This window comes from Ceratotherium simum, chromosome 25 (genome assembly GCF_057802395.1).
Source record: "Ceratotherium simum simum isolate JZ-2026a chromosome 25, ASM5780239v1, whole genome shotgun sequence".
NCBI lineage: Eukaryota > Metazoa > Chordata > Mammalia > Perissodactyla > Rhinocerotidae > Ceratotherium > Ceratotherium simum.
In genome coordinates this window covers 8,814,784-8,838,364 of record NC_141924.1, presented here as the reverse complement: position 1 = coordinate 8,838,364, position 23,581 = coordinate 8,814,784, and the positions used below count along the sequence as shown (strand labels likewise).

The window sequence follows — 23,581 nt, the reverse complement described above, 5'->3', positions numbered from 1 at the left end:
ACACACAAAAAGAGACAACTCAATAGAAAAATAGACAAAGGTCAAGAGCAGACAGTTTTACAAAGGAAGACATACAAATGGCCGATAAAACTGGGGGAGACACTCAGCCTTATATAGTACTCATTCATGCGAGTCAAACAATTAGATGTCATTTTTTCCCACTATCTGATGGACAGAAATGGATGTGGGGAAATGCTGGCAGGAGCATAGATTGTTATAATACCTTTCCAAAGCACACATACCTGGCCTTTCACCTAGCCTTCCAACTTCTAGAAATTTATCCTAAGAAAATAATCAGATAAGTGAGAAAAGATTTTTGTAAGAGTTGTTAATAATGCTAGAAAATTCAAAACACCCATCTATCATCACTAAGTGGTTAAATTCTAGTGCATCAATACAATACAGTACTGTGGGGCTCTCAGAAAGGATCATGTTATATCCATAGTGGTCGACACTGAATACTCCTCATGTTTTGTTAAGCAAAAGAAGCAGGGTACAAAATAGCATCTTCAGTGTGATCCCATTTTTGTAAAACCACTTGCATATGTGTGCATGCTTGGGTGTGCAAGCAAGCCTTGTATGGGAAGAAGTCTGAAAGGACACACATTGAAACATTGACAGTGGATAGCTCAGGGAGGTGGAATTGCTGGATGATTTTGGGTTTTGCTTTTTTCATTTAACTTTTTTCTAAGTTTTTCTACAGTGAATATGTTACTTTTATGATTTTATTTTATTTATTTATTTTTTTGTGAGGAAGATCAGCCCTGAGCTAACATCCATGCCAGTCCTCCTCTTTTTGCTGAGGAAGACTGGCCCTGGGCTAACATCTGTGCCCCTCTTCCTCCACTTTTTATGGGACGCTGCCACAGCATGGCCTGACAAGCAGTGTATCAGTGCGCACCCAGGATCCGAACTGGCCAACCCCGGGAGGCCATAGCGGAGCCCACGCACTTAACTGCTTGCGTCATCGGGCTGGCCCCCTACTTTTATGATTTTAAAAAAAAGAAAATTATTTTGAAACATTGCCTAACACAAGGTGTATAGTAAATATAAGGTATAAGAATAAATGACCTTGGGGCTGGCCCGGTGGCACAGCGGTTAAGTGCGCGCGCTCCACTTGGGCAGCCCGGGGTTTGCAGGTTCGGATCCCGGGGGCGCACCGACGCATCACTGGTTAAGCCATACTGTGGCGGCGTCCCATATAAAGTAGAGGAAGATGGGCACGGATGTTAGCCCAGGGCCAATCTTCCTCAGCAAAAAGAGGAGGATTGGCATCGGATGTTAGCTCAGGCTAGTCCTCCTCACGCACACAAAAAAGAATAAATGACCTTTGTAAAATAATTCTCCTAGCACCTAACAGGGCTAGGTAACAAATGCCCACTAAAGGAGTATTGACTGACTGACTGACTGACTGCAGTTTGGAGACAATGTTACTCCATTTGGGGCTTCAGATTCTTTATTCCTGGCCAGATTTCAGGTTACCTCATTTTCAGGTCAATGCCTCTAGGCTGAGCTGGGCAAAGTGATTTATGTTACCTCCAGGTAACAAGCTCTGTAAAGCGCATGTGAACTTGGGGTCTCTGGATGAGGCCTCGGATGAGTTGCAATGCACAGGTGACAGCCAGAGCCTCTAATTTTGGTTATGTGATTTTAAAGAAACCAAAACCCAGATACACTTTCCTGGGGCCCGCCTTACTTTATTCAGCAACTTAGCCCTTAGTTTAAGCAGCTAAAAACAGGAATGTGGCTTGGGTGGGGGAGGTAGCCACCAGGAGCACCCCGATGAGGTGAGTTTGGGTTTGCAGGCCTGAAGGTGGCCCGCCCAGCTCCAAAGAGGCCCCGGTCTGGCCCTCAGCTCTGGGGGCTACAGCTTGTCATGCAGGAACTGGAACTTCATTTTCAAAGCTTCATAAAACCTGTGGCTCCTCCCAGGCCTCCGTTTTCTCTGTTTCCTGGCTCCCTGTGGAAATGAGAGCCTGTATAATCACAGCACACGAATGATCAGAGCAGAGAACAGCAAGGAGACATGAGGAGGCTCCCTCGAGGCGTGGCTCGGAGTTACAGAGCAAAACTGCGCGTGGGGTGGGCCTCCTGCGCCTCTCCTCCAGGCCTCATTCCAGTTGGCAGGGCCTCCCCTTCTCTGTCGCTACAGACAGGGGGTCCCGGGGAGGCCCTGTGTGCCCTGCTGGAGCAGTGGCTCAAACAGCCTCTTCCCGTTACTTCTTCCTTCAAATGCTCCGTCTTAATGGGCCGCTCCGCGCCACTCAGTGCAGTGCCCATCTGCCTGGCTGCAGATAGCTCCCCTGGAGCTTGTCGTATGTGGGTTGAAAGGATTTTTTTCAATTTAAGCAGTCGTATTCCATCTGCCTGCGCGCTCTTAACCTGCTGTGTGAACTAAGCTTTGTGACCTCTGCAGGTTACTTCACCAGACCAACCCACATCTTCCCCCACAAGCGTTTTGGAGAGCTCTCAACGGGATGAGAGAAGGGGAGCCAAGTGCTCGGGCAGTGGGTGCTCCAGGAGCACCGCTGATAGGGACCTTTACAAGGGCCTGCCCCTCACCAGGCACTTTGCATAAATTATCTTATTAATCCTCACAACAAAGAAGCCAAGTGAGTATCTTTAAGGCAGCCTTTTGTGATGAGGAAACCGAGGTGTAGAGAGAAGTGACTTGCCGACCTTCACACAGCTGGTTAGGTGGGCCCCTTGAGACCTGCCTAGTGCCAAAGCCTGTGTCTGTCTTCCAGGCCTCTGGCCTCTTTTGCCTTCTACCCTCCTTAGCTTTCTGTGGATTAAAACAATCAGCCAGGGAGTGACGTTCTTTTGGCTCACAAAGCAAGCCTCTTTGTTGATTCCCCAGAGTCGGGATTTTGTGAGAAAAGCTCAACAAACTATTAGGTTTCTCTTTAATCATTTTCTTAAAGGTTTTTATAATCTTGTGTTGTACTTGGAACGTGTCAGCACTAAATTGTGTTTTGTTTACATTTTTTTCTGAGTTTGAGGACATTTCCTAGTTTAATCATCTACCAGGAATTGGAATTGGTTGGTACAAGTTACAGTATCTGTGGCAATCTGCCCATTTCTCCCTCCCTTACACAACAGGTTGAGTGGGGACAGAGCAGTGTGTCAAGATGTTGGGAAATAATACTACTACGTCGTCATTTGATCTTGTGAGATGCTATTTTGCCAGCAGGTTGAACTGACTGGACGCTTATAGTGCTGAACTGCTAAACTCCAATTATCCTGTATGGAGGTCACGCTAGAAACCCCCAGTAGCTTTCTGCCTGCCTAACGTAAGATTCTTCACAGCCCAGACCACCCCACACACACACACACACACACACACATACACGCACATACTATTAGAGACCTGGGTCTTGCTGGTGGAGGTTTGGGGGAATGAATGAGGATGGTGTTTTTTGTTTTTTGGGTTTTTTTGGTGACCAAATCAGAGTATCCTGTGGCCTTGAGGGTTTGGAAAGGAGGGTGCCACAGTTCAGGAACAAGCAGTAGCTTCTTGGGAATGTAGTGGAGAGGAGAAAGGAGGGAATGTGGACAGTGTAGAGAATTGTAGATCTGAAAACACCTGGGACAAAGCTGAGCGCCACCCCCCCCGCCCCCAGACTCCTGGTGGGGACCAGCCCTATGAGGAGGAAGGAGTCATGAGAGATGAGTTGTTAGTTGTGGATTAAGTTGGGTTTTGGTAAACCTTTGGGAAGATGAACCAGGGGAAGAGGCCCTGGAAGCAGGCTTGAGGCCCTTTGGGCTGGGAATTTAGCAGTCCCAGGTACTTAGAGCATAATCTGGAAGGGGAGCATGGTCTCTAGGTGGACACATCCCCTTGGCCCCACAGAATCCTACCCGAGAGAAGGGACACAGCCAGCGGAGGGCCAGAGTGGGCCCTCTAAAGCATGGAGTCCAGGGCCCGGGCTGCTCTGCCCTGACCTTCTGGCAGTGGATGCCCTGTGGTGCAGTAGAAGAACACGAAGCTGGGAGGTAGAGAACTGGTTCTAATCCTGGCTGTGCCCTGATGAGCTGTGTGACCTTGGCCACGTTATTTCCCTGTTCTGGACTTCATATATGATCTTTCCATCCATTCCACCTCTAAAGATCCATGAGTCAGAGGCCATAGCTTCATCATCCTTGAGTGTTCCTGAGGGTACCAACAGTGCCCAGGGCTATGCCCATCTTGGAGAGAAGGCCTAGAGCCTGCCTGTGGTGAGGAGGGAAGGCTGCCTGGGGTGAGGGAGAGTTAGGGTCTGGCACAGCTTTGCAGCCAGATCCACATGACTCCTGCTGTGCCTTGGGGAGCAGTGCTGAGACTGGAGGTGGCCTCTGAACTCCAAAGCCTTAGGACAGTGACTACCCACTTTCTGTCCCAGTGTCCCCAACTGTAACATGAGACCAGCAGTACCCTCCAAAAGCAACACTCACCTAGCACAGAGGTAGCTCCTGTTGGGCCTGATGCAAACAATCAGGAAAGTGGGTAGAAAGGGCCTGGAGGTGGGGTGAGGAGAGAAAAGAACATGAATGGATGAAATCCTGTCCTGCCATCTCTTGATTGGACATCTTGGTCCAGGTGATTCCGCATAGAGAGGTGAGGGTTTCTTAACCCATTTCTGATCTGGTCTTGGGAAAGCCATTGGATTTTCTTGCCTCAGTTTCTTAAGCAAATTTGAAAGTTAATATATATTTTGGATGGCAATAAAATGACTCCTTTTCATTTGTTCACAGAGATGCTGCAGTTTGTCAGCAATCAAGTGGGAGAGTTCCCGGACTTGTTCTCAGAGCAGCTTTGCAGCTCCTTCCCAGGCAGTGGTGGTAGTGGCAACAACAGCAGCAACAATGGCGGGGGCAGCAGTGGCAGTGGTGGTGGAGCCGGGGACCCCCCGATGCAGCGGTCCTTCAGCCAGGTCCCATTACCTTCCTTCTCTCCCTCGGCTGCCTCCCCCCAGGCTCCAGCCCTGCAGGTCAAGGTTCCCCCCACCACGGTTCCCACTCCGCCGAGGGCAACTCCCATTCTTCAGCCCCGTCCCCAGCCCCAGCCCCAGCCTCAAGCTCAGCTGCAGCCGCAGACGGTAATGATCACCCCGACATTCAGCACCACTCCCCAGACGAGGATTATCCAGCAGCCTTTGATATACCAGAATGCAGCTACCAGCTTTCAAGGTGATTGAGAAGTCAGATATGATAGTACGTGATTGGTTCAAAAGTTTATGTGCCAGTTTGCAGACATTTCTAAGGTAGACTGTAAATAGTTCTGTCCTCTTTGGGAATGACAGAATCTATCAATTTGGTCTTGTCTGAATGAGTTTTTGGTAATTAGCAGTAAGAACAGTGATGCAAGAACAGTTCACGTTCCTTCTCTTCAAATACCTTAATACCTATTATGCCGCTTCGAGGATACTTGGTCAAAGAATCCAGCAAGCATAGTAGAGGCAGGGCTTTCCTGGTAACTAGAGCTGGAGGCTTGAATACAATTAGTCTTGACACTTAGCCTGGGCACCTGTAGGTTGAGAACCATTCATCCAGCAAACATCTCTCAAGCATCCACTATGGAGAAGAACACGACTTTTAACATAGGTGCTACATCTCTGAATAGCAGGCCTCAGTCGGCCCTCAGTGTGTGTTGAGTGAATGAGCAACTTTCTGGATTGTGCTGCATCCCAAAGCCTTTTCATCAGATTTCCCTCTGACTCAGTGGGGAACCCTGGGTGGGATTAGTATTGCTTTGAATTTCAAAGCATCTGACAGTTCTTCAGTGGGCTTGGAGGATTTAGGGGCTAGGGGGAGGCGTCAAGGCAAAAAGCTGAGACAGTCATCCTAAAGTACACTTTCCATCCATTTCATGGGAGAAAATGAAGCCCCAGGGAGTTGTTGGTTCATAACATCTGTCACCTCCGTTGCTGGCGGTAGTCATTTGCTGGTTAGCTTCCCTTACCTCCACCCCAGCACCCAGAGAAATAAAAGAATTTGTACTCATTCCCTCAGAAATTGATGCAGCCCCGATGGGATGTTCTCGTTATCTAGACCGGCTTGTAAATGGCTGTGCACATCTCCTCAGCAGCAGGTGGGGAGTGGGGATCCTTATAAGGCACTCTGTCCTCAGTTGTTGCTGCAGCTACAGTAACACAGAACTCATTCTTCATCCATGTGACTTTTTTCTCCTCTTCTCCCAAGTCCTTCAGCCTCAAGTCCAAAGCCTAGTGACATCCTCCCAGGTGCAGCCAGTCACAATCCAGCAGCAGGTGCAAACGGTGCAGGCCCAGCGGGTGCTGACGCAGACGGCCAATGGCACGCTGCAGACCCTCGCCCCGGCCACGGTGCAGACAGTTGCTGCGCCCCAGGTGCAGCAGGTCCCGGTAGGTGGCTGGCAGGGGTTCAGGAGGCACTGGTTGGGGCTGTCGGCTGGTCCTTGGTTGAAGATACTAGGGCGGGCAGGGGTGCCTGGGCCCGGAGAGGCACCAGTGAGCTGGTGTAAAGGCCTGGCTGAGGTCATGTTTGTAGATGTACACGAGCTCTCACAGAGACCCAGTAAATGCAGGGTATTAACTCATTTACACGTATAGTGGGTATAAAACTGGAAAGAAATTTGTCAGAATGTTTTTACGTCATGTGTCATAGTGGACTGTATTTTCTTACTAACGAAGTAATTTATCTTTAAAAAAAAAAATCCAAGTTTATCATTTTTGCTTCTCAGCCATGTTCCTGACTTTCCTGAATCTGTCCAAAATCAGACCTCTCTTCCCTCCCCCATCCACCCCAAGCTGTGCCTGCTCTGCTAGACCACTGGCCCTGCTCTCCTTGAAGGCTTTCATCCTTAAAACCAGAACCTTCTTTAGCTATAGTCACTGTCTCCCCCTCAACCCAGTAGTCAAGCTGTACAAATAGCCAGCATTTGAAATGGCTTCTATGAGATTTTTTATTTTTTGATTCTCAGTTTCATGAAAATTTTATTTTCTCTTTCTCTCTTGGAGGGTCAATACTGAAAGAAGCTAATGCAAAATAGAAAAATAATGCTACCTCCCTTTTCCTTTCCTTCCTTCTCCATCCAGGTCCTGGTACAGCCTCAGATCATCAAGACCGATTCCCTTGTTTTGACCACACTAAAGACAGATGGCAGCCCTGTCATGGCGGCAGTCCAGAACCCGGCTCTCACTGCCCTCACCACCCCCATCCAGACAGCCGCCCTTCAAGTACCAGTAAGAGCCGCCTTCCCCCCCGCCCTCCTCCTGCTTTCTTGGAGGTGTTAGGCCTCTACACATTGAGTAGGTGCGAAGCTCTATGGAATGTGTCAGTCAAATTACAAATGTTACCCCCGTTCAGTTTTTTTTTTTCCCCTTTGAGAAGTATCACTCACGCATGTTATATGGGAGTATGAGGGTCTATGAGGGAGAGAGGAACAGCAAAGGACCCCAGTTCCTGGGCAGCTGCTTCACACAGGACCATCCACCTCTTAGGTCCTGCTGATGGAGGTTTGGCTTCTGAGGAGCCTAGGCCCACCAGGCGGGGAGGGGGCTCCAAGGTAAGGGACATGGAAGGCACCCATCCTTTAGTTGTAGGGTCTCAGCCACTTTCAGCATCTTGTGGAAGAGAGTCTGACAGAGTAAAAGGATAATCAAACTTTGAAAGTAAGCTTTATTCATAAAAGCCAAGAACTGGAAACAACCCAAATGTTCTTCCAAAAAGAACTTTGATACGTACAACTATACGGCTGAACTTCAAAAATAGTATGTTGAGCAGAAGATGCCTATCACAGAAGAGTTCATGCTAAAGATTCCATTTATATGAAGTTCAAGAAGGGGCAAAACTAAGCTCTAGTGGTAGAAGTCAGAGCAGTGATTACAAATGGGGGGACTATGGCACTGTGGGGACTAGGCATGGGGAAGTTTCTAAGGGCATAGAAATGGTCTGAGTCTGGGTTATCTTGGTTACACACATTATATACATACGTAAAAATTCATCAAGCTGTACACTTAAAATGTGTTTTTGGGGGGCAGGGGCCGGCCTGGTGGCGCAAGCAGTTAAGTGCGCGCACTCCGCTGCGGCAGCCCGGGGTTCTCTGGTTCGGATCCCGGGCTCACACCGATGCACTGCTTGTCAGGCCATGCTGTGGCGGCGTCCCATATAAAGTAGAGGAAGATGGGCATGGATGTTAGCCCAGGGCCAGTCTTGCTCAGCAAAAAAAAAAAAGAGGAGGATTGGCAGATGTTAGCTCAGGGCCGATCTTCCTCACAAAAAAAAAAATGTGTTTTTTATTATGTGTGAATTATTTCTTGATGACTAGTGAAGTTGAGCAGCTTTTTGTTTGTTGACCATTTGCCTGTTGAGGCCATTTATTGAAGAAAATAAAATTAGTAAAAATGGAAACAAAGAGAAGGAAAAGCAGAGTTGAGGGGAAAAAAGGGGTAGCCTTTATGGTTGGCCTATTTATTTAATAAAATGACACTCTGATGAGTGTCAGCTCTGCCCTTGAGTTTTTTGATGGCCAAATTCTATAAGGAAATGCAGTAAGTTACTTCACTGTTATGTGAGAAGAAATAATGTGTCATATACCAGGAGAAAGTTTTCCTCAGGGCCAATGGGCTGTGGTGCGCTGTATGCGAGCTTAAAGGTCGTTAAAGATTTGACAGCAAAGCAGAAGTCCTCTGACTTGTTTCTGGCACTCCTACGTCAAAGGTTAAGATATGTTTATCCACATTAATCTTATTGTGGTGTGATTTATCAACAGTGATTCTGAAAGGGGCGTGGTAACTGAGGTACTGTGGCTCCTAAGTCTTCTTGACTTAATTAACCCGAGAAGGGTGTCCGAGAAGGGACCACACAGAGCACTGACAGGTGACGCCACGTGGCCAAGGCCAGCAGGCTCCTGTTGTGAGGTTGCTTTACTCAGACTAACCAAGGGGTCATTCTGCCCTGTGTCTGTGCCTGTTCTAGACCCTGGTGGGCAGCAGTGGAACCATTCTGACCACAATGCCTGTGATGATGGGGCAAGAGAAAGTGCCCATTAAGCAGGTCCCCGGGGGAGTCAAGCAGCTCGAGCCCCCCAAAGAAGGAGAAAGGCGGACGACACACAACATCATTGAGAAGCGGTATCGCTCCTCCATCAATGACAAAATCATTGAGTTGAAGGACCTGGTCATGGGGACAGATGCCAAGGTAGGTGCCAAGCAAAATGGTGTTTCATGCCCCACCATCTCCCCGCTACCTGTCTTTGCTGTGGGAATTTAGGGAAGTCCCAGGCCCAAGCTGAATGAAGGCAGGAAGAGTTAGAAGTGCTTTCTTATTAAAGCATCTTGGTGTTTTTCCAGATCATAAAATATTGGGCCGGCCCGGTGGCTTAGCGGTTAAGTGCACGCGCTCCACTACTGGCGGCCCGGGTTCAGATCCCGGGCGCACACCAACGCACCGCTTCTCCGGCCATGCTGAGGCTGCGTCCCACATACAGCAACTAGAAGGATGTGCAACTATGACATATAACTATCTACTGGGGCTTTGGGGGTTAAAAAAAAAAGGAGGAGGATTGGCAATAGATGTTAGCTCAGAGCCGGTGTTCCTCAGCAAAAAGAGGAGGATTAGCATGGATGTTAGCTCAGGGCTGATCTTCCTCACAAAAAAAAAATATATATATATATATATTAACTAGGGGCCAGCCTGGTGGCGTCGTGGTTAAGTTCCTGTGCTCTACTTCGGTGGCCCCGGGGTTTGCGGGTTCGGATCCTGGGTGCAGACCTACGCACCACTCATCAAGCCATGCTGTGGCAGCGTCCCGTAATCAAAGCAGAGGAAGATGGGCACGGATATTAGCTGAGGGCTAATCTTCCTCAGCAAAAAGGAAGATTGTCAACAGATGTTAGTTCAGGGCCAGTCTTCCTCACACACAAAAAATATTAACTAACATAAAGGGACTGGTGGGAGTTGGTAAGGCAGTGCCCTGCCTGGACCTTGGACTCTGCTCTGCAGAGATCATGGACCCCAGCGTCATAGGCAGAGAGATGCCTGTTGCTCGCTGGGGCCACGTACACGATTGCGTGTGCCTTGGAGTCAGCTGATGGCGTTGTTGGCATATATTTAATTGTGTTCAGGGGCAGCTAGCAATATTTTTACCTTTTAGGGAAGAGACAAAATGCAGATTGGGTCTTTGACCAACAGCGAATAGAGGAATTTGATTTTTCATGTATTTCTGGTGTTTCTATAAGTGTGTCTTCTGGCACATAGGAGATTTTACCTATTATCTGTTTATCTTCACCTTTATTTTGAAAGAAAATTTCATCTTCCTTGTAGCCTACAAATCTGAGAAGTTACTAGTATACCTTTACTAACGATAACCATCCAGCAATGCTCTGGATTTTGTTTGTCTTTTGTTTTTCTTAAAGTTTGTTTTGGGGGCTGCCTGGTGGTGTAAGCGGTTAAGTGCACGCGCTCTGCTTCGTCGGCCCGGGGTTTGCAGGTTCGGATCCCAGGCGCGCACCGACGCACCGCTTGTCAGGCCATGCTGTGGCGGCGTCCCATATAAAGTGGAGGAAGATGGGCATGGATGTTAGCTCAGGGCTGATCTTTCTCACAAAAAAAAAAAAAAAGTTTGCTTTGATGCTAGGATTATTATAGGAAGTAGAAGTAATAGTTAATATTTATTTAGTATCACTATGTACCGGCCCAGGGGCTAAGGTCTTTACACATATTAACTCATTTAGCCCTCACTGCAAGCCTGTGATCCGTAGACTATCATTATCCCCACTTCACAGAGGAGGAAAGTGAGGTTCAGAGAGATCAAGTAGCTTGTCCTGGATAGCACAGCTCATTAGTGGGAGAGCCAGCATCTGAACCCAGCACCTCCCAGTCCAGAGCCACGCTTTCACCCCACGGGCTCTGGGCCTCTGCTCTCTTCTCTGTGCAGCCTGCACTGATGCCACTGTGTTTTTCACCCATCTACCTTCCCAGATGCACAAGTCTGGCGTTCTGAGGAAGGCCATTGACTACATCAAATACTTGCAACAAGTCAATCATAAACTGCGCCAGGAGAACATGGTGCTAAAGCTGGCAAATCAGAAAAACAGTGAGTGTACCTGTTGAGAAAAGGGTCGTCAGACCTTCCGGTTTTGGGGGAAGTCTGGCTGGGTACTGAGAGGGCACTGATGTATACGAAGTGCCTTCAGGGGTAAAGCAGGAGCAGGGGCCATGCACCCCCCTCCCAGCCCAGCCCGGGCCCGGGGAGGGGCTCTGTGAAAACAGGCTGTTTGCCAGGTGGGGTTTTCTTTGCAGAGTTCCTGAAGGGCATCGACCTAGGCAGCCTGGTGGACAATGACGTGGACCTGAAGATCGATGACTTTAATCAGAATGTCCTTCTGATGTCCCCTCCGGCCTCTGACTCGGGGTCCCAGGCTGGCTTCTCTCCCTACTCCATCGACTCTGAGCCAGGAAGCCCTCTGTTGGATGATGCAAAGGTATGAGGTTTCAAAAGCTCCCGACCCCTAGAATCTCTCCCATCTCCCCTAAGTTAATAGTGGGGAGGCCGCAGACAGGGGCCAGGCCAGGTGTTCAGAGGGCCTGTTCAGAGGAACAGGAATTCTGTGAAATTAGCCAGGTCTTTGAGAATAAACAAGGAGAATACAGCCCCTACTTTCTGCCCCCAGAGTCAGTTTAACTGGATAAATGTAGTCTGGTTTAACTGGTCCTTGCTGAAAGAGCCCATCAGAGAGGAATAAGGGCCATATCTTGAACAAGAACACAGCAGCTGTCCTCTGGGTGCTGGGAGTTGCTGGAGGCGCCTCATTACTTCCCTCCGCCTGTAATGGGCCTGGTAAGACCATTTGGTGAGGTTGATCGGTGTGTTTAGGACGAGGCTGCCTCTGGATCGTCTTCCAGAAATGGTTACAGTTTGCAATCTAACAAATAACATTCCAACCAAGGGCCTTTAATGGTGGAAGAAAGCCCCTGGCAATTGTTTTTTAATGGAATTAGTTAAAAGAGGCTCCAGCCTAATGATCTTTCTGGGAATCTGTGGAGACCACTGGGTTCTGCACTGTATGTTGACATTGGCCATTTCTGACTGCAAAAGCACAAAGTTCCTTCTAGCAGATGTTTCTGACCAAGCTGTTTATTGTATCATGTACTTAATTTTACTAAGGAAGCTCTATTTTTGAAATATTTTATTAACGTGATTCTGTTTGGTAACAAAAGGCCATATGACATTAACATTGTATTAGGTACGTGTCTGAATCATCAGAAGTTTTCAAATGGTTTTAAAATCTTGAAAAGGAGTGGTGTGGCATGTACACACTGGGACTCTGGGGAGATCCGGCTCCAGCCTCCCTCGCTCCCTCTCTAGGCTTTCCAGGCAGGTGGCCTCTGCTTCAAGTTCTCCCTCTGTGAAATGGGGGAGGAAAAAAAGCAGTGTTATGATTTTAGAACAGGCAGACTCTTTTAGATAGATCCACACTGAAGATGGTCTTTAACCAGCTCTATTGAGGTATAATGTATATGTGATAGAATACTCCTATTTTACGGTATCATACAGTCATGTTGGTATCATACAGTCATGTCGTACAGTACGATGAGTTTTAACAAATGTATACACTTATGTAACCGTCACCCACAAAGCTACTTTGTACACCTTTGCAGGAAGTTCACACACCCCTCTCCAGCCTCAGACAACTTCTGATCTGCTTTCTGTCACTTTAGATTAGTTTTGCCTGTTGTAGAATTACATAGAAACAGAATTGTGTGGTGTGTTTCTTTTGTGATAGAGCTCTGTTTTCAAAGCAGAGCTCATCCACCTTTGCTCCTGGGACGTGTTCCTTTCCCAGGCGGCAAGAGAGTTAGTGCACCAGTGTTTGAGTAGCGGTTGGAGAGGTGTGGACTTAGTTCCCTCCTGGCTTCATTTCCGTCTGACTTAATGATCTTGAATTTAAATCTCACAATCTGTTTCCCAATATATATGAGTAAAATGCTGTAAAAACCCATGCAGTATTCATTCCAGTCTCGTGGCCCTGTTTTAAAGGTCAAAGATGAGCCGGACTCTCCTCCCGTAGCCTTGGGCATGGTGGACCGCTCTCGAATTCTGCTGTGTGTCCTCACCTTCCTGTGCCTCTCCTTTAACCCCCTGACTGCCCTGCTGCAATGGGGAGGGGCCCACGACTCTGACCAGCACCCGTACTCAGGCTCTGGCCGTAGCATACTGTCACTTGAGTCAGGTATGTGGAGGGGCCCTCATGCCACCTGGGCGTGGGTGGACTGCTATGGCAAGAGAAGGGCCCTGTGTGCAAATCGCTCGGCTTGTCCACCACGTCCCAAACGGCTTTTGTAGTGGGCTCCCACCTGCTGGCATCTGACAGGGACTGGCATAAGTTGCATTTTGGAAGTAACAGGGCAAACCCAGGTTCAGTCAAAAAAGGCAAAACAATCAGGAACCCGCACTGCTGTAATTATGGGGGTGGGGCGGGGGAATGGGAGGTGTACCCATTTGAAGGAGGATGTGGTGTTTTTTGCCTGAGTCAGGAAACCAATGGCCTAACCCTCCTTGGCTAACAAAGATTTTTTTGGCACTCGGCTCCATAGTGACAAGGGCTGCAGGTTCCTATTTAGGCTATAGTATTGTCCCAGATTTGCCTGTATGGTGCATTATTCCTATCCTAAGCACTTAGACATTGTTACTAAATGAAGCAATCTTGTTATCTGCCCTTTCTTCTGAAAATGAGGTAGAAGGCTCTTTCCTGACACAATGATGGGGTCAGTCAGGTACCCTGCAATCTCCCAGGGCTGCTCCAGGAGGCCCTTCTTCACAGGCTCAGCTGAGATGCTGCTCTTTAGGTTCTGGGGGCTGGTTTGACTGGATGATGCCAACACTCCTCTTATGGCTGGTAAATGGTGTGATTGTCCTGAGCGTCTTTGTGAAGCTGCTGGTCCACGGGGAGCCAGTGATCCAGCCGCATTCGCGCTCCTCAGTCACCTTCTGGAGGCACCGGAAGCAGGCAGACCTGGACCTCGCCAGGGTAAGTTCTGCTGTCTGCCTTTCCCCTTCCTCCCACAGGTTCAGCCAATAACTCAGCAACTTATATTGAATACCCCAGTGTATAGTCCTGTGGTAGGTGCTTATGGGGGCGAGAGGAGGAAGGGACCCTGCCCCTAACAGTCACAGGGCAGCGGAGCAGAGGGCACCTATGTGTAAATAATTCCATGGACATGAGATGACCTGTAGTCTGTAGTATGACAGAGGAAGAATAAAGTGCTGTAGGAGTTTGGGGCAGAAGAGCCGAGTTCTAGCTGAGGGCATCTGGGGCTTGAGCAGAGCAGTCAAGAGCAGGAAGGACCTTCCAGGTGGAGAAGAAGGCATGAATAGACGGGATATTTGGGGACCAGCAAGTGGATGGATATGTCTGGACTGTAGGATATGCCAGGGAAAGGTGAGGGCTAAGGCTGGCAGCGTAGCTAGGGCCCAAATTGGAGATGTCTTTGACTAGTGACTGATTTGGGGCTTTTTTCCCAATTCTCTGGAGAACCAGGAAGGTTTTTGAGCAGGAAAATTAGCTGAAAGTTTTCTTTTGAAGTCAAAAAAGGAGAGGTTATGGGAACGATTCTGAGGCAACTCACAACATGGAAGAGTTAAACATCCACGTTTCAGTAGGAACAAGAACCAGAACACTCCTCAGCAGCAGTAAATCATGGGCCTGCTCACCCCTCCTGCAAGCTGCAGTGTCCACAAGAGAGAATCTGATTGACCAGCCTGGATTGGTCAGTCATGCCGGGGACTGTGGAATATAGATGTGGTTGTTGGGGGCCTACCCCGTGAAGCGGGACTATTCCCAGACAAAAGTATCCCAAGATGTATAATGTAAATCCTGGAGGCAGGTTCAGGTCTATTTTTTGATTGTTGCTCTGGCAGCTGTGTGAAGGATGAGTTGGAGGAGGGAGACATGAAATGCACAGAAGCAAGTTAGGGGGCTCTTAGAATAGGCCAGGTGAGAGATGGCAAGGACCTGGAATTGAAAGGAAAGGCATGAATTCAGGAAATATTTGAAAAGTAAAATGGAAGGAAAGTGACAGTGACATTGACTCAAAGATGGGGGAGGCTAGAAGATGTGGTGGCCTCTGTCCAAGCCATGTTGCTTGGAAGTGCTGTGAGAGGGTCCTGCACAGTCGGAAGTAACCAGAGGCAGGCCATGGGGGCTGAGACGGATCGGGACCAGAGTGTGTTGGACACTGTGCATCTGCTGGGAGAGTTGGATTGGTGAGTTGGAAGAAGCAAGAGCAAAGCCTGAGCCTTGGGAACAGCCAAGCTTCATGGGAAAGTCAGGGAAGAGGAGCTAGGGGACACAGAGAAAGGCCCACCTCCTCTGGAATCTGTAAATACAAGTGCTTCTCCTGGCTGGAAAAACACCACCACCACCTTAGAGATTGTCACTCTCAGAGCATTGTCATCCACTTTCCCCTTGTAATGATCCGCTTTCCTGTAATGATGCAGGAAGGAAAGCACAGGTACCATACCCACTGCGTGACGGAGAGGAGTGTTTACTTCCGTTTCCCAAGACTGTGTAGCCTGAGTCTTCTAGCCCCCTTAATGAGAGAAACAGAGAGAAAGAAGTCTTCAGTACAGGGCATAGACTCTCTATTAGACCCCCTCAGGTTGGCAAAAAGTAGTTCATCCAGATCCTAGGGTAATTTAGCTGTGTGTATTTGCCTAAAACTGGTTCTGAAACTTGAGCGGGCGTCGCAGTCACCTGGAGGCCCCAATCCCAGAGGTTCTGATTCAGTAGGTGGGGGAGCGGGGAGCAGGCTCCAAGCATTTGCATTTCTAACAAGATCCCAGGGGCTGATGCTGCTCGTCTCCAGGAACCACACTTTGAGAACCTAAAAGCCTAAAAGATCACATAGTTCATCTAAATCCATGTTATCATCTTATGTATAAAAGCTACTGTGGGAAACTCTGAATAGTATTTGCTCAAAGATAGAACACAGTACAATCCCAATTTAGTAAAAGGGCTGGAAGGAAATATATCAAAATGTCAGCAGTCATTCTTTCTGGAGGATAAGATTGCAGGTGATTTCTCTCTACTTTTTTGTAGCTTTCTGAATTTTCCTAGATTTTCTTCAGTGAGCATCTAACAATCTGGGGCATGAAGAAAGAGTAAAAGTTTTTATTAATGCAAAACAAAAGGGCCACAGCAAGGCCAGTGAGCATCACACCTTCTTGCTACTTTCTAGGGGGATTTTGCGGCTGCCGCCGCCAACCTACAAACCTGCCTGTCAGTGTTGGGCCGTGCACTGCCCACCTCCCGCCTGGACCTGGCCTGCAGCCTCTCCTGGAATGTGATCCGCTACAGCCTGCAGAAGCTGCGCCTGGTGCGCTGGCTGCTCAAGAAGGTCTTCCAGCACCGGCGGGCCACCCCGGCCACCGCAGCAGGCTTCGAGGATGAAGCCAAGACCAGCGCCCGGGACGCAGCCCTGGCCTATCACAGGCTGCACCAGCTGCACATCACAGGTGAGGGGTGGCCCTCACTGCCTGGCTTGCCTCAAGGGGCCCTGTGCCAGCTCTCTACCCGGGCTGGGTTTACCAGTTTCTGCCCTGGTTGAAGCCCCTTGAACATTGCTTTTAGAATGGTTAGACAAACCTTCCACCTGCATCCATAGCTGTAAAGATGGCTCGTTACTTTAGTTCATCAATTAAGATGCAGGTTTTTTCATAGGAATAGCTCTACACTTGGGCTGTGTACTCTACACAATGGCATATCATGGTTGAGTTGGCAGTGTTTTTTCCTTAATGGTACTTAAATTAATGGTGAAACAAAATTGATGGCATCTTAGGTTCAATGAAATATGATCATTTATTTCTTTCAACAAATTCCTGCTCTAATAGAGAAGCAGACAGGTCAGCAAGTGAATTAAAGTCCAGTGTGGTAGAGGTAGCAGAAGGATTAGGCTTCAGTTGGGAGGGAGGGGTACTTGTCAGGGAGGGTTTCAGGAAAGGCTTTCTGGAAAGTCTTGGCTTTGCATGGAAGGATGCATCAAGTTCACCAGCTCTGCAGAAGGGGATGTGCCTTCCAGATAGAGGGATGTTCCCAAGGAGGAGCCCCACCTGGGGTGGCTCCTGAGAAGAGTGCTTCAGTAGTCCTGGAGTGAGTTGTGCAAGGGGAGGGTGATGGAAGGAGGGCAGTGAAAGGCATTCAGAAAATGATGACATCGTCAGATTTGTGCTTCTGGAGTTTAGAAGGTTCACTCTAATGGCAGGTAGAGAATGGACTGAGAGGATTCAGGCCAGCATCGGGAGGCCCAATAGGAGCTAATGCAGGTGGAGAGGAGAGATGACATGAGGACGGACAGAGAGAAAATGGAAGGTGGGATTGACAGGACTCGAGAATCACTGGATATGGAGGGTGAGGAGAGGACCAGCTGCGGTGGTTCCTAGGTTTCTTGCTTGGGAGTTTGAGTGAACAGTGTTGCCACCAAGAAAGGTGAGGGAAACAAGAGGAAGAGCAATTTTCCAGGGCGAAGAGGAGGAGTTCCCTTTGGGACACTTGCCTGTGAGACATCGAGGGGAAATATTCAGTGGGCAGGTGGACATGCTGGATCCGCAGTCCAAGACAGGGAGCTGGGTCTTTGGCCTACGGGTGAAAACCTTGGGAGCTGATGAGGGTGCTTGTGAAAGTGGACCCTTGAGGGCATCTGGAAGTATGCCTACATGTGAAGGGCAGGCCAAGGACAGGGAGTTGCGGGGAGCCTGCCCGAGAGAGGGCAGGAGAAGCCGAGAGGCTTGGTGTGGGAGGAGCAAAGTCAGGGAGGGTTTGAGAAGGGAGGTTGCTGCTGCAATGACTGATCAGATGAGGGCCAGAAAGCAACAGTGGGCAGTGGTAACAGGAAGGTGGTGAGGGAGCTTCCAGCCCCAGGGGTGGAGGAGTGAATGGGAGACGAGACAGTGGGGCCAGCTGTATGGTTTTAGCACCTGAGATCATGGTAGAGTCTAGCAGAGGGTCCCTATCTGCAGATCTTCCCCACTTTTCTCTTCTCTGCCCCTCAGTATGCCCTTGGGGGATGGAGCTCATTCTATCCTAGGTCTCCGATGAGGAAGCTGCGTCCTCCTAATTGTCCAGTTCTGGAGAATTCCAGCTGGGACAGTGCATGTCAGTCATTCCGTGAGCACTCTGTGGGCCAGGCCCTGTGCAAGGCACTGAGGGGACAGAGGTGACTGAAGCATGGCTCCCACACTGCCCTCCACCCTCCCTCCCCCAAAGGAGAAAGTTCAGTGGTGCCTCCTGGGGGAGACTGACACCTGTCATCTGTGCAGAGTGAAGTACAGAGGCTGAGGTCTCCTTACTCTAATAAAAAGACCAGGGGGGGCAGGGTGCCCCAGTGGGAAGCATGCAGGGCTGGGTGAGGTTGAGACGCCTGGCTTGGCCACCACCTGGACCTTTGAAATGGGGCGACCCTTGAGGCTCAGCCTCTCCCTCAGCAAAGTGAGGAGACCGCTTGCCCCGGCTACCTCCCGGCCCTGTAGTGAGGACCAAAGCAAGTGACAATGTGAAAGCCTCAGAGCCTTGATGGGCCCTCGTGCCTGTGCAAGGGCACTTTGGCCCCTGACTTCAGGGTCACCCCAGATGAGCTGTGCAGCCCTCGTGCAGGAAGGTGTAGTAAGCCTTTCGTGGCTGTCCACCTGCTAACCCAAGATGTATCTGCCGTCATTGCTCGGTTTTGTGTTACCTCCCCCCTCGAAAGGGTGTGTGCTTATATATCGTGGGGTCTGTTTAAATGAAAACGAAGTCAAATCAAGTTATTTTTAAATTTTTCATTACCTCTCTTGCAACGTTTGGAGACTCAGGACTGTATCAGCAGAACGTGGCTGTGCTGTTGACACTGTTTTGGAAAATGTTGCAGTGCAGGCCTCTGAGTTCCGTACAATGACCTGCAATCATAACCACTCCTGTTTTTACAGAGCTGTGTGTCCTGATGTGCATTTTCTCTTGTCCTCAACAACCTGGGAGGTAGAAAGAAATACTAAGTTGCAGGGCCTGGCATCCTATCCAGGGCTGTCTGATCAGAGTTCACGTCCTTTCTCCTTTGATTCTGCTGTTGCTCTGATTGTGCTAGAGGAAGCAGGAAAAAGCTGAGTTTGGGGCATCTGTCAACATTAGTGTCTTTTTCTGCCCTCCATAGGGAAGATTCCTGCGGGATCTGCCTGTTCAGATGTACACGTGGCTTTGTGCGCTGTGAACCTGGCTGAATGCGCAGAGGAAAAAATCCCGCCAAGCATGCTGGTTGAGATCCATCTGACTGCTGCCATGGGGCTCAAGACCCGATGCGGAGGCAAGCTGGGCTTCCTGGCGGTGAGTTCCCTTCTGCAAACCTTCTCTGAGTGCCTTCCCCAGCCAGGAGCTAAGATGCAAATATAGGTGTGGGCCCTGCCCTCCAGTGCTAATCACCTAGAGGGGTAGACATTTATTCAATGAGTCATTCTACAGATACTTCCAGCAGTGAACAAAACAGACCAGAATTCTCCCCCGTGGCCCTTACCAGCATAGGCTGGACATTTTGGTGCCCTGAGGTAAGAAGTTTGATTCGTTGATATAGAGTGACCCATATTCGGGGTTAATACGTGACTTTTCTGCTCTTCAAGTGGTCATAAAAATTCTTGGAATTTTCTGGTTGTGTTTCCTGGTTCTTTTATTCACTCAAAAGATATTTATTGGGTTGTGTCGATCACAGCACTATGGATCAAGAAATGGAAAACAGTGCATGTCTGCAAGGAGCTCAGGTCAAACCTGATGAGGGGAATTGTGGTTAACAGTCTCCTCCAAGGTGCCTGGTATGGAGCCAATCTTGGGAATTCGCAATTGGATAATTCACAGTCCTGTTATCAGCTAGTTCACAGCATCTGCTGACTCGGGCTTTCTCTTGCTCCAGCAGAAACTTCAGGCATATTTTATTCAGTGCCCACTTTGGGTGGGATGCTGAGTACATCAGCTGTGTTCAGAACAGAGTGATCACGTCTCCGTTTGTTTCCGTATCTCAGTAACAGCACTGAGGAGCTGACAATGATCAGGAATGTGCCTTATGGTCACACTGACGTTTCTTGAAGTGTATCACAGTAGTCTAGGTGACAGAGGGCGTGGGAAAGCCCAGTGTACTTTCCATGTTTCGACCCTGTTTCCGTGACCCTAGATAAGATGTTCATTCAGCAAACATTACTGAGTCCCTGCTCTGGGCCAGGCACTTCCTGGAGTGGAAATACAGCTATGAGCAGGACACGTGCCCTGTCCTCGGGGAGCATACAGTCTGGCAGGGCATCCAGACAATGACCAGGCCTTCAGGACAGCGGGATAAGTGCAAGGGTGGGGTTGATCCAGCTGCCTGGAGGGCACCCTGGACTCTGACCCCAGCTTAGGGAACGTCACGGGGGCTTTCTGGGCAAAGGGAATGTAGGCTGAGAGCAGTAGGCGTTGGCCAGGCTGCCGTCCTCTTCCATTTATTTGTCCTAGTGCTCTGGGCTTATGTCATCACACTTGTAACTTCTCTGCCCGCCGAAAGTATTTTGAAGACGTTAATTTTATCAAAATACAACATACATACAGAAAAATGCACACATTTCAACTTATAAGCTTGATGAATTCTAACAAAGCGAACTCACACGTATAACCATCACCCAGATCAAGAAGTAGAACATTCCCCTTGCCCCAGAAGCCTTCTGCAGGCCTTCTCCACTCACCCTGCCCCAACAGAGGCATTATTCTGAAGTCTGTCCCATAGTTTAATCTGCCTGTTGTTGTTCCTGTAAACTTGATACTAAAGTACAGTATGATGTAGAAAAGGACACAATTTGTAAATACACAGTTCAGTGACTTCACAAAGTGAACACGCCCATATAACCAGCAGACAGATCAAGAAACAGAATAGAACCGAGACCCCAGAAGCCTCCCTGGACCCCTTGGAGTCAGCAAACTGCCCCTCCCCCAAGTCCTCTAGCAGGGTAACCGCCACCCATCACCTCAGAAGTTTTGCCTCTATTGAGGCTTTATATAAGGAGAGTGGTACAGTATGTACCATATGTGTCTAGCTGCTTTCACTCAGTGTCATGTGTAAAATTCACTTATGTTGTTGTGTGTAGTTACAGATTGTTCATTCTCATTGCTTTATAGTATTCCATTGTATGACTAGACTCTCGTAGGTGGACTTTGGAGTTGTTTCCTGGTTTTGGTTATGATGAATAGTGCTGCTGTGAATGTCCTTGTTCATCTGTCGGTGAACATGTGACTGCATTTCTGGGAGTAGCATGGTCAGAGGTTCAGCTGTAGTAGACACTGCCTAACAGTTTGCTAAAGTGATTGTACTAGTTTCCACTCCCCCAGTGGTGTAGAAGAGTTCCAGTTGTTCTGCATCCTCACCAAACACTTGAAAGTGTCCATTTTGGTTTTCCAGCCCTTCTGGTGGTATCTCCTTGTAGTTTTCACTTGCATTTCCCAGGTGATGAATGATGTTGAACACCTTTTCATTGGTCATTTGGATAGCTGATTGGCTATTTGGATAGTCTCTTTTGTGGAAACCCTGTTCAAGTCTTTTACCTATTTTTCATTTGGGCTGTCTGTCTTTTTATTGATTCAAGGAGTTCTTTACTCTGGCTGTGATCCTTTGTTGGATATTGGCTTTGCATATATCTTCTCCCACTCTGTGGCTTGCCTGTTCTCTCTCTTAATGGTTCGATTGACGAGGACAAGTTCTTTTTTTTTTTTTTAATTATCTTTTAATTTTTTTTTTAATTTATTTATTTTTTCCCCCAAAGCCCCAGTAGATAGTTGTATGTCATAGCTGCACATCCTTCTAGTTGCTGTATGTGGGACACAGCCTCAGCATAGCCGGAGAAGTGGTGCATTGGTGTGCGCCCGGGATCCGAACCCGGGCCGCCAGCAGCGGAGCGCGCGCACTTAACCGCTAAGCCACGGGGCCGGCCCTGGGACAAGTTCTTAATGTTCATGAAATCCAGATAATTAGTCTTTTCCTTTATAGCTAGATATTTTATGTCCTATTTGTTAAATCTTGACCCTACTTCAAAGTCATGAAGATATTCTCCTATGTTATCTGCTAGATACTTTATTTTTTGTTTTTCAGACATAGGTCCATAATCCACCTGGAATTGATTTTTGTATGAGTTGGGGGTAGGGGTGTGAGATCTACTTTTTTTCCACGCAGATATCTCCCTGCCCCAGAATCATGAAAATGACTGTCCTTTCTGCACTGCACCGAGTGGCACCTTTTTTATACATCAAGTGTCCATGTATGATGAATCTGCTCTGGACGCTCTAGTCTGCTCCAGTGCACCAACACCACACACCCCTATGGCCAAGTCTTATAATAGGCATCAATATTTGGAAGTGTCAATTCTCTGGCTTCAGTGATTAGGTTTTGCTCTTTACTTTCCCATATAAATTTTAGGATCATCTTGTCATCCCAAAAATCCCACTGGGGTTTCGGTTGTCCTTATTGCTGAGATGGAGCTGCCCTTTAAAGAGAATTAGAGAGCCCATTTGAGGAAGTCGTGTGTGGCAGCTGAGGATGGGGAAAATGGTTCCCTAAATGAGCCCCCCTAGGAAACGTTTGGTATGCCTAACAAGCAGTGAATAGTTTGATGTGTATTTCCTCAGAATTTTCTTCCTTGCAGGTACTAACATATATGCATTAGAATTTATTTAATGTGATGGTACCAGAAACTCTATTTGCCACTTGCTTTTTTCAACTACACCATAAGTCTTGGGCCTCTTTCTTGGTCACCTCATCGTTCCACAGAGGTACTTGGTGCTCCCGCACGTTGATTGAGCCAGTTTGCTGCTGATGGACGTTTGGGTTGTTTCCAGTATTTGCGGTTACAAACAGTGCTGCAGGAAGCGCCCTCCCACACTGTCCTCACCCCCTGGTACAAGGACCTCTTGAGGTTAAATCTCTAGAGGTAGTGATGTGGAGTCAAAAGGCATCAATATTTGGAACATTAATGGTATTGCCAAATTTGTATTTTCAGTAAGGTAGGAAAAAGAGAGGAAAGTAACTGCCCCTCTCATCTGTTTGCTTCTCTTGGGAGGGGATAGATTAAGAGACTCAGACAATACTTTCTTAAAGAGAAAGAAGCTTTGAATGTGGTGGAATATATTTAGTTAGCAAACGAGTCAGGCTTCGGGGGCATGTAGAGGGCTGGCCTCTGTGAACATGGTTTAGACCAGAGGTTCCCAATCTTTCGTGGTTCGTGGCACCCTTTGTATCTCAGTAATTTTTTCATGGTTTCCCTGGGCTAAAATAAATGCCTAACAGTTCTGTTAGGTAATTAGTTAGTACAAACATCTTAATAGATATTTATGTCTTAACAGCTTAGTAGGTATTTGAAAAAAATAACACAGAAATGAAGAAGAAATAATATTTTTATTTTATTCTTAATAACCATAGTTATGTCAATTTTCACACAGCACTTGCTTTTTATTACAACAACCTTTGAAAACTCAGCTGCACAAAGATAGGACACCATCCAAAGGAGGGTCCTGCAGTCTCACACTGAGACTGAACTACCTCCATCTAGTAGTTTCCATGGTGTCCAACTCATGTTGAGCATTGCTGT

The 23,581-nt window shown here is 48.1% G+C and overlaps 1 protein-coding gene across 1 annotated transcript in view; it reads left to right on the top strand.

Moving 5' to 3' along the window:
- The window catches only part of SREBF2 (sterol regulatory element binding transcription factor 2), a 60,911-nt gene that overhangs the window by 21,105 nt on the left and 16,225 nt on the right, over window positions 1-23,581 (top strand). Inside the window, exons 2-11 of the mRNA XM_004437918.3 lie at window positions 4,735-5,169; window positions 6,181-6,362; window positions 7,056-7,202; window positions 8,938-9,159; window positions 10,942-11,056; window positions 11,263-11,444; window positions 13,001-13,193; window positions 13,810-13,991; window positions 16,201-16,477; window positions 19,144-19,313. Of these exons, the coding sequence (XP_004437975.1) occupies window positions 4,735-5,169; window positions 6,181-6,362; window positions 7,056-7,202; window positions 8,938-9,159; window positions 10,942-11,056; window positions 11,263-11,444; window positions 13,001-13,193; window positions 13,810-13,991; window positions 16,201-16,477; window positions 19,144-19,313 (2,105 nt within the window). The remainder of the gene's footprint in view (window positions 1-4,734; window positions 5,170-6,180; window positions 6,363-7,055; window positions 7,203-8,937; window positions 9,160-10,941; window positions 11,057-11,262; window positions 11,445-13,000; window positions 13,194-13,809; window positions 13,992-16,200; window positions 16,478-19,143; window positions 19,314-23,581) is intronic.